Source organism: Asparagus officinalis, chromosome 6 (assembly GCF_001876935.1).
Source record: "Asparagus officinalis chromosome 6, Aspof.V1, whole genome shotgun sequence".
NCBI classification, from domain to species: Eukaryota; Viridiplantae; Streptophyta; class Magnoliopsida; order Asparagales; family Asparagaceae; genus Asparagus; species Asparagus officinalis.
In genome coordinates this window covers 559,408-570,313 of record NC_033799.1, presented here as the reverse complement: position 1 = coordinate 570,313, position 10,906 = coordinate 559,408, and the positions used below count along the sequence as shown (strand labels likewise).

Below are 10,906 nucleotides of genomic sequence, written 5' to 3'. Positions count from 1 at the left end.
GCTTTCCATAGAATTTTTTGCTGAAGGTTTGATTGACATTAAGTCTTAAAAATTAAGATTATTCCATTGTTGAGGTGATCACCTTTACTTGACTCTGAATCATACTGGCTATATAATTTAATGTTTCAGTAGGAGAATTTTGATGAGATCGGCACGAGCTAGGCTTCACACGTGCGACCCCTTTTCATATATAGTTACGGACGTCAGTGATTAATTAACTCTTATAAATTAATACTTTCATTTGTAATATTATACAGCACTTAGCTAGCACAGAGAGTCAAAAAGTCTGAAAATAGGCTCAAGCTAGTGATCAGTTTCTTTAATTTAATTACCTTTTAAATTGAAGTTCAGTTAGTTACAAGTGAAACTACAGAACGTACTACTCTTATATTAATTTCCTCCGGCTTTCATCTTGAGATGCATGTGCTTTATGTATTAATCTGTTAATATTATTAGTCATCCAGCGTGTTAATTTGATCAATCTTCTTGTTGTTCATATCGTTGTAGATTAATTGTAAATGATGTCTGATTAATTATGAATCTCCCTTGCTCGTCAGGATGGGGTCAATGCTGTACGTGGATATATATGTAATGCATCGTATATAATTTTTTTTTTTGGTGTGACGTGAAATATTTGGGAGAAGATCTTGGAGTATCTTTTCATTGAATTGTCCAAGCTTATACACAGGAGTCCTATCGCATTGGGATGCCCCGTCACGGCCCAGATTACGTCGTCAATTGACAAAGTCCTGAGATGACGTACGGTTTGAGAGAGAGAGAGACAGAGAGAGAGGGTCAGGGTGAAGATTAATTGCCTAATAACGGACGGGATTAGGTCAAGACCGACCAAGTGGTGACAAGCAAAAGGGTTACCCCCTATAATAGCTAGGGGCTAGCTAGAGGATGCCTAACGACCTACGTAATCTTGCCTAATACCGTCATCATCATCATCATCCTCGCGGGCCCAACCCCAGTACCCCTTCTCCTCCTCCTTTGCTAGCTAATCGATCGCTAAATGCCGAACGGGCTGGGCCCCGGAGTCGACCTCGACTGCCACAGCCCGACGATGGCCCATCCTAGGGTCCTCTTGAATCCGACGCGGTGCCCTGGCTGCTAGATAACAAGAAACATTGCTATCCAAGTAAGGAAGCTGGTGGTGGCGCTAAGAAGGCCCTTAAATTTTAGTGCGCAGCTGTTTCTGAGCGCGTGCGTCCTTATCCCTCTGATTACGATCCGACGGCTGCAGTTTTCGATTGGACATTCGTAGACCACGTGGAGGAACGAGAGGAGCGGCCCACGACGACGATCCAATCAATGTCGACGCGGACGATGCAACTTCAAACTGAAACTCAAGAATTAAGAAAAAATGCTACATGCACACACACCGGCACACCTCCGCCACACCCACCCTCTAGCAACTACAAACTTGAGATTTTTTAAAAACCTTAAGTGGAGCCCCTTGCACAGTAACTAGAGGTGGGGTGTGTCCGAGGGTGTGCCTGTAGCACCTCCCAAGAATTAATGCGAATAAAATAGCACAGGGAACCCTGGGCACGTGCTTATATATGCCTGATCGAAAATTTTTCCACATATATAATTGGCTAATTAATTAAACTGCCAATGGAAATTAAGGTACCGTTTGACAAAGGGTTAAGTGAGCGGTTAAGGAGATTTAACCCCTTCTTAACCCGCCAAACACAAAAAGTCTATACAAGAGTTAAAGTGAGTTAACCCCCCATAATTCGCCAAACATAAAAAATATAGAAGGGTTAAGCTAACCCCTCCAGAGGGATTAAAATGAGTTAACCCCTTAAAATGAGGGGCTTACTAATACTCCTATTTAGAAGGATTAAAAGTTAATCTTTTATAAATTATAAAGAAAATAATCAAAGTTATTCCCAAACACTAAAACTGATCACAAGGGCTAAAATAAATCTTATTTAACGGGTTAATAATTTAGTCCTTCAGATTATTGAATGAGCTAATTAAGTACATTAATCCTTCTCTTTAACCCCTCTTCCTTTAACCCTTCGCCAAAAGTGGGCTAAGAGTTCAACTAGTACTCTTCGCTGGTGGTGTTGGTTTCATAATTAACGGATACCTTAATTTGTCAACACGCATGAGCTGTGTAACGGATGAAAGAATACTGTCATGTTCGCATTCGATCGCGAGGTAAAGGGAGAGGGGGTGGATGTGGATCCGTGGATGACAAATCCTGCTGTCCGCTCTCTGAAAACGGGAAACACGAATTTGCGCCGGTAGGCTGATCTCATGCTTGTAACTGTATTGGTGTGACTTATATATATATGCGTGATTCATGAGCGCTAGCTAGCTGGGGTCCAATACGAACGGATTAACGACACTGTTTGTCGGGTTGGGTTGGTTTCGGGTTCAGCATATCACATATGATGATTGGTCCGTAACTGATCGGGCCCACTTCCAGACGAGAGCGTCTGCTCGGCTGCTTTGCTCTTCTAGGCTCGACAGCTGATCCTACCTTACTACAACTGTCACCCGAAGCTGCTGGCCTTATGTACACATCAGCAGCATGCCGATCGAGTTGGCGGGGGGCTTACCATCTCATTCATCCATATACGCCTTCAGGATCGAAGTTGACCTGTGACTGCTTGTTCTTTATATAAAGGCCCCCTATCCTCGTGCCCGAGTTCTCATTGAGCCCCTCCCCATCTTCAACTGATCTCTCATCCGGTAATTTGCTCTCGATCTGATCCATCATATATATATATATCGATCTCTCAGCTCCCACCATGAGCAGCTGTTTGAGTATGATGGAGGCTAGGCTGCCTCCAGGGTTCAGATTTCACCCGAGAGACGAAGAGCTGGTCTGCGACTATCTGGGCAAGAAAATTTCAGGGGATAACGGTACTGGAAGCTCGTGCGGTTTCCCTACGATGATCGACGTTGATCTCAACAAGGTCGAGCCGTGGGATCTTCCTGGTTAGATCACAAACTATTAATTACGTGCACAATAAACTACACTGTTTTGTTACCACTATTACTGTTCCTCACTATTGCATGATTGTCCTGATTCACTGTTAAGTCTAATTAATTCACGTGACTTCAAATAATTTTGCAATTAAGAGTGTTCAATCATCCATATATATGTAACTTCATGTGTTTTAATTAGTTGATCAGGTTAAGTTTATGTTTTCGGACATTTAATTAAATTGGCCGGATTGTGAGCTTTATAATATTATTATGTGGGTTCAAATTGGAATATTTTACGAGTCCATCTTGCCAGATAGTTTTTTAATTAGTTTATATCCAAAGTAGATAATAATATTCTCTAATCAGCTAATTAATGTTGGCCGGGCGTGAATATCAAAGAAAGTGACGATATTAATTCCTGGTAATAAGACGGAGGCTGTTATCATGTCAGTTCCGTAGTTATGAGTACTATTCTGTAATATTTAGCTTAATTACCAGACTGTATGACTCTCAATAATTGAGGAATACAAGGTACGTACAGACTTTATTTGGCTTGTCCGTTGGCATTTGAAGGAGCGAGGGAGGTGGGGAAAAAATTGAAACGGTCTTTGTTCCTTCTGTACCTTGTATTTTAATTTCTTCTTTTTCTGCCATAATCTTTTAGTTCAGAAAAATGACCAACTTGCCACTCCTTCCTACGAGTCTTTTCTTTCTTTTCCTTTTTCAAATTTTTTTTTTAAAATAAAAGAAGGGTGATAAGTATGTTAGTCATATCATGTCATATATGAATGAGTCCAAATAAGTAAGCCACTTTCCTTTGGTCTTTTTATTCACCGATAACAGAAAGATATTTCCTTGCGAGGGTTTATCCAATTAATGCTGATTTCTCAAAACTCTTCGTGACTTCATGCGCCCGTGTTCCTTGTAATATTTATCCCTTGCCTAACTTTATGTACCTCACAATCCCAAGAAGGAAAGCGCACCTGAGTTTGTAGAAAGTTTAAGAAGCCAAATTAAGAATGAAAATTCATGAAACCACACCAATAGGTCAAATCTTAGAAGATGAGTTTAAAAGAAAAAGAAAGAAATAAAAAAAGACTGGCGTCGCCCGGACTTGAACCGGAGACCTTCAGTGTGTTAGACTGACGTGATAACCAACTACACCACGACACCATTCCGATGGGTGCCAACGTTAATCTCTGTATTTAGTATTATTTACGAAATCTCCGTCCATCAAACCTTCAATACAAAACGGTGCACAATTAACTAGCAGTCATCTCTGTCCGTAGAAATTGCATGCGTCGGAGGCAAAGAGTGGTACTTCTACAGCCTTCGTGATCGGAAGTACGCAACAGGACAGCGAACAAACAGGGCGACGGCAGCAGGATACTGGAAGGCCACGGGCAAAGACAGGCACATAAGCCGAAAGGGCACGCTTGTGGGGATGAGAAAAACATTGGTATTCTATCAAGGTAGGGCGCCAAAGGGAAGGAAGACCGACTGGGTCATGCATGAATTTCGTATGGAAGTAGCGGTTGACGCGCCAAGATTTGCCGTCGAGGTATAATCTCTTAATTATATAAAAATTCTCAATTAAAATTACTTTATATATATATATATATATCAATTGTCTTGTTCAATTTTTTTTTTGTTGATTTTCCTTGATTCATGTGTTTTTGTCATGTGAAAAAATGAAGTAATTTAGGATAGATTACGCTCAGAGGAAAATTAATTAACAAACTGTTATTTTACGTGACAACTTGATGCGTCTGAAAGGTAAATATATTGTTAGTCTGCTATATGAATATGTGCTTTTTTTCTTCCGCATATATAACATGCTGTCCTCAAATCATTAACTGATCGAGATGTTAATTGCAGGTTTTTGTATATGATTAATTAATGAAAACTCTTAACCGGTTAATTTACTGTATAACGACTAGCTTATCTCTTTGAATTCTGCGTGTTTAATTGCATAAACAGGAGGGTTGGGTGTTATGCAGAGTGTTCTACAAGAGCAGATGCCTCTCATCCAAACCAAGCGTAGATACTAATAATTATCAGTACGAAGACAGAAGCTATTCCTCCTCCCTTCCTCCATTGATGGAGACCTACATAACCTTTGGACAAACCCCAATGAGCTTGGAGGGCTACGAGCAAGTGCCCTGCTTCTCCAAGCTCCTCCACCAGAGCTCACCGGCAACTGCAAGCCTACGGCGGGCCAACCCACCGGCTCCGGCGATCACGGCCTTCAAGAATCATGGTGCACGCTTTGAGTTGGACTCGGGCTTTAACCAGTTTGATTGCGATAAAAAGGTGATTAGGGAAGTTTTAAGTCAGTTGACCAAGTTGGAGGGAAGTCAGGAGGAGGAGCCACATCCAAATCTTGGGGAAGGAAGTATAGAGAGCTATTTGAGTCAGAATGGATTGTCTTTTTTTGGTAATTAGAAGCAAGAACAAAGATGTTAATTAGTCCAAATTAGTTTGTACATATTTATTTGCAGACATATAAATGAAAGATTATATGAGTAAGTAAGCAAAAATAATTCATGGAGCCGACCCCAAAAATTTTAATAGAAAACAAGTACAATTGATCTCAACAGTGTGTGTTTAGTATCATTTTTAAAATGTTTGTGATGGAAAAATATGAAAAATTGAAGTGTCGATATCTTCATTAGACGACACATGGTGTAGAAAGACTAATTGCAGCCGACCTTGGCTTTGAGAAGAATAAAATGATGTGGAGTTTGGGAAATTTTCAACATGTAAAAAAATTTCTATTTAATTTGCTTCTGAATTGGACTCAATTGTATATAGTCATATTTGCATATCACGCGCCTTTAGTGATTAATGGAGGACGTGTGCGCGGGCGTGTTGGTATGCATTCTTTGATTCTTTATCCTTGGCACTCGTCTAAAACAACAAGTCCTTGACTAAAATGAAAAGAAAACAAAATAGAAAGAGACACATATTCTTGTAATTTGAAAATTTTGAAGTAAATTATGGTTTAACTTATTGATGTAAAACACCGAAGCAATCCAAAGTCAAACGTCATGAAGAAAAATCATACATAATGTACGCTATCAAATATAATTAGTCTGTTCCTACACAGTTAACCTTCATTTACAAACAAAGTACAACACCAATTAGTTAGGTTCACATGGTTAATCTTAATTACATTTACTAGTCTACAACTTAAAAAACTTTGATTTTTAAACAGCCGGTTAACCATGACAAAATTGATCATGTAGTACATTTGTTTGAATCCAACTTGGGGAGCGAGCGTGTGTATTTATTATATATATATTAACACAGAAAACATGCATCTGCTTACCTTTTAATCATTTGTTTGAGATTCTTGAAAGCAACACTCTACCAGCCTCCCGAATTGTACGGACTTTTATATACTTAACTATTGTATTAACAATAGGGGTTAGCAAAATTCAAACCTATCCGCCTAATAATGAAAGAGCAAGTCCAAGAGAACCCAGAATAAAATATCATTAAGAAGGATTCTAATCTTCTTTGTTTAGGCCTATTATACCCACGAACATCAAATTCCAATAGATTTCAACCGTCAGCAAAATGGCACAGTATAAAAGATTTGGCACCAATAATAAGCTCCTCAGATCTTGACAAATGTAAATGGATGACATGCAAGTACTTCCATAACAAAAATTTTAATAATTTGTGACAACTAAACTTTATGCAGGAAAAAAGCACATCAAAATACTGACTTCCAGACATGAACAAACGCAGACAACAAGATACATTGATTACATTCTCAAAAAAGTTATATATATATATATATATATATATAAAACGCAATAAAGAAAATGAAGCTAGTAAAATATTGCTTCCCATCTTATTCTCAATATATATACGAAACTGAAGTTACTCACACAATCATATTTTGGCAGCCAAGATTAACGCTCCATACTGCCAAAATGTAAAAAATATTGACCTCCAAGTCTAATGAAGTGCGACGCCCACTTTTATATTATAAACACTAGTACTTTTCTCATGTCCTCATGTTCATATGTACCCCTTCACATAGCTGAGGTTCCCAAAAATAGAGGACAATTATCAACTTTGAATTCACAATAGCAAGTACATCACGCAACACCTGGACATCATTTAGAAGTCACTTCTTATCTGTGGTGACCCCTACTACAACATTGCTTACCTGCAACAAATTAAATGAAAAGGAAGAGCTTCAGTAATTAATTAACCACAGTCCATCCATAGGAACATGTCTACAGATCTCAGCTTGCATCAGTTAGGGTGAAAGCATTAAACTGGACCCTTATTACCGATCTCTGCTGATACAAATAGAGGTCCCTACAGTGCGGTGCGGTGCGGTGCTTATTAAGCTTAATTAGAAGAAAGAAAAAACTTCACAGGCACTGCCTAATTTTCCTCAGTTGGCTTTTCACTAATTATTCTCACTGGATGTAAAACTGATGCAGAGAAGTAAATGTTATTAGGACTATATTCGAACAGACGCAAACCAAAGTGTTGCCATATAGATGGAACCCCTTACTGCTAAAAGAGCTATTGGAGTTTGAACTATCTTTTTCGCTGAAGTTCTATTGTTGTTATTGACCAGTTCTGTGTTGAAGTTGGGACTTCCCACAACTCAGCCCCAACCCTTTAACACTGAGCTAGGCCTCAGGGATGAATCTCATGAAGCTGCTCAAACTGGACGGTATTGAATGCTTGGTAGGTGAATCTGGCTTTTCCTTTGCAGATATGATCACATGTCAATGATATAACGGCCAGCAATTGCACAAGCCACAGAAAAAGAAGGATATTGAACATACCAGTTTGCCTCTTGCATCCCTCGACATGGGGTTCTCAACAACAACTGTTTGGCTGTTAGACTGCGTCACAAATAAAAAGATTAATGAAGGGCAATGGAGTTTTGGTTTTATAACAGTGAAGCAAACATGGTAAAGATAAATGAAATACACATACAGATGAAGTAGATGGTGTATTAACTGCAGCTTCATTTGGCCTATTAAAAGGGATTGGAACCCTCATGCTACCCATCTGCAAAGAAAGAAAGGGAAGGAAATTATGATTACATAGAGTAAAGTGACATGTAACTCTTCTACGCTACAATAACATCCCATCATGACATAGAAGGAAAGAAGAGTAAATAACTAAGGGTCTCTGTCATTACCCCAACATTTGTAATGTAATGACATATTGCACATTTAACAGAGGGTGCTCCATAGGGATATACTAGAGTAGTGCGGCATTGGGCACAGCTCACATTGGCAACCCGATCCACTGCAATGCGCGCATTGAAGAAATGGAGAGAAAAAAAAGCTTCAGAGACATTTTATGCATGATGAGATATCAATTGACCAAAAAAAGATTAACCTACGTGTAGCCTTCGTATCCAATACAACTTTAATATAAACATACACAAATGCTGAATGTTACAATTAACTGACTCAGAGCTCAAACGTTAATTTTCGTACTCTTATCAACCTGTACCTAACTGTTCAGCATTATTCTTAACTTCCCTGTGAAATTAAATGGTAAGGAAATGAAGCAATTTGTGGAGTACATGTGAACTACTATCTCATATCTCATCTATAAAAGTTGGGCTATTTTGATATTAACCCCCAAATCTTCAATATTTTGATATTAGGCCCCCAAATCATTGAAACTGTCTCGGGCTCCCCAAATCCTATTAGTATGTTGAAATAATCCTCCTAGTTAAAATCTAATTAAAATGAGGGAATATTTTGTTTAATTTAAAAAATTTCGTGATTTGCCAGCCATACTCCTCCCACACAAACCCAAACCCATTAACCAGTTTAACTTATACCCATTAAGCTTTCCAAATCTGTTTAATAAAACCCAAACTCATTTCCCACTTCATCTTCTCCAGCGTCTTTCTAACGTCTTCCTAAACACAAATCTATCCAATACAAATTTGGGATTAAAGCTGAAGAGAGCTATTTGGGGAAGACATTGGAGAAGAAGATGTGGAAAATGTGTTTGAGTTAGGGTTTTATTAAATGCATTTGGGGAGCTTAATAAGTAAGTTAAAGTGGTTAAGGGATTTGGGTTTGTGTGGGAGGAGTATGACTGGCAAATTACTGAAAAAGTTAAAGTAAACAAAAATTCCTCCATTTCAAGGGGGTCTTATTTCAGTATACTAATAGGATTTGGGGGGGCCTAAGATCAATTTTAAAGAATTTAGGGGGCTAATATCAAAATATTTAAGATTTAGGGGGCCTGAGATCAATTTCAAAGATTTTGGGGGCTAATATCGAAATAACCCATAAAAGTTTTGAGTTCTGCTGTAAAATCTTAACCATATGCAATTACCTTATATCACCTTAAGAAATGTTATCTACAGTAACTATCTCAGGAATATGTACAAATGCGTGATAAGTAAAAAAAAATGAAAAATATTGACCAATTTAGGCTTTTATGCAATTTTGATTTGAAAATGGTTACATGACAGAAAAGGAGACAGACCTAACATTTACTCCAATAGTTGCTGAAATCGCCTCCTCCATTCTTCAGTACCTTTTTTGCATCTCAAATATCTAATGACGCTCATTTCTATTAACCTTTTGATATGTTGTTTTCCAATGATGTATTAAAAAAAATCCCTTTTGCATATGTTGTTAATGCGGAGGAAAAATGTCATGCAGGTGATTCTGCCATTATATGATACATTGATACTCACATGCTTATTTCAGTGGTACTGGATCATAAATATGAAGGCTAGTTTTTTTCTATATTATTTCCAAATTCCTTCTGAAATGTTGTAGAAAGTTGGCAACTATCCCAGTTCTCCAGATACAAAACTTTACTCGACATGCAGGGGAACTTCTCTCGTGCAGGAACAACCAGAACACAAAAGGTCGATGACTTATCACTCGCTGTCTGCATATGGGAATTCATTTCAGTTCTGTTTTATATATTCTAACTCAAAACCAACAGAAATGATGTATGCCAACAAGCTAATGCCTTAAAGCAGATTTTGCCATCTTCCATCACCATCCAGCCTTTTCCATGATATAGGGACTTTTAGAGACCTGTTTCCTCGTTGGCTGAACATACACTGTGTAAGATTGGATTTTCTTATCAACCAACCAACATTCTTGGTTTCTCAAATGGGAATTTTACTCCATATTTGAAGCGTTGTTAGGTTGACCTATTCTTATGTAGGCCTACATAATTCAGAGCTTTACTCTTAGCTGACCCTATACACATGAAAAGACAGGAGCCTTTGAGTTACTTTGTCCGGAGACATGCACAATGAAACAAATATACTTCAAAAACACAATGCCTCTCTAGCATGATTTGTATCTGAAATACATATGAGCTATAAAATATCTCATTTGTCTTTCTCGAAAGGGTAAAGTAAAAGTGGCTCAGGATTTTATGGATTGGGTATACACGTAGACATGCTGAAAAATAGATATTCTGATGGCAGTAAAAACTAGCCACTACTCTTGGTAAGATACATATAGGAAGGGAAAAAGAAGAAGAAGAATACTAGTCTGAATATCTTTTTCCTTTATTATGAGAAAAACATTTGATATTTCCCACTCATTAGAAATAACCAGTCAACGGGATAGACACTACACTAGTCATCTCTCCGCATAGATGTGATACCAGGAGAATTGGTTTAAGCTTCATTCTAGACCAGTATAGAGTACTTGATTGTGATGCATGGAAACCAAATGAATGTCTATGAATATGTGTCCAGCACATGTTTGCCTTGGTGCATCCAGAAAACTCGATGGACACATGTCCAACATAATATACAACATGTGCTGAGTCTTGAACCAGCTTGAAGATAATTGAATTTGTCACAGAAGGGATTTTGTTTTATGGTCTCTATTATAGGATATTTAGAATTTACACGAAATTGCATTGATAAGACTTTTTATGATCCTTGAGTTTTACCCTTGTCCAAGCTCCC

General features: G+C 38.2%; 2 protein-coding genes and 1 non-coding gene across 4 annotated transcripts in view; 1 reads left to right on the top strand and 2 right to left on the bottom strand.

Annotated features, from left to right (window-relative positions):
• Positions 2,629-5,558, top strand: LOC109845272 (NAC domain-containing protein 21/22-like). Its single transcript, XM_020414506.1, has 3 exons — positions 2,629-2,958; positions 4,239-4,510; positions 4,930-5,558. The coding sequence occupies exons 1-3, from the start codon at positions 2,769-2,771 to the stop codon at positions 5,392-5,394; spliced, it is 927 nt and encodes a 308-aa protein (XP_020270095.1). The 5' UTR covers positions 2,629-2,768; the 3' UTR covers positions 5,395-5,558.
• Positions 4,049-4,122, bottom strand: TRNAV-AAC. Its single transcript has one exon. It is a non-coding gene; the product is annotated as a tRNA-Val (tRNA).
• The window catches only part of LOC109845273 (protein LOL2-like), a 6,074-nt gene continuing 1,960 nt past the window's right edge, over positions 6,793-10,906 (bottom strand). For both annotated transcript variants that reach the window (XM_020414508.1, XM_020414507.1), the window contains exons 4-7: positions 8,132-8,241; positions 7,924-7,998; positions 7,770-7,829; positions 6,793-7,132 (exon numbers count right to left, since the gene is read on the bottom strand). In XM_020414508.1, the coding sequence (XP_020270097.1) occupies positions 7,091-7,132; positions 7,770-7,829; positions 7,924-7,998; positions 8,132-8,241 (287 nt within the window). In that variant the 3' untranslated portion in view covers positions 6,793-7,090. The remainder of the gene's footprint in view (positions 7,133-7,769; positions 7,830-7,923; positions 7,999-8,131; positions 8,242-10,906) is intronic.

Bases quoted from the DNA above. Each gene is read 5' to 3' on its own strand.
- LOC109845272 (XM_020414506.1), top strand. From the start codon at position 2,769: ATGAGCAGCTGTTTGAGTATGATGGAGGCTAGGCTGCCTCCAGGGTTC. The intron at 2,959-4,238 runs GTTAGATCACAA...CTCTGTCCGTAG, and splicing joins CGAGCCGTGGGATCTTCCTG to AAATTGCATGCGTCGGAGGC. The intron at 4,511-4,929 runs GTATAATCTCTT...TTGCATAAACAG, and splicing joins CGCCAAGATTTGCCGTCGAG to GAGGGTTGGGTGTTATGCAG.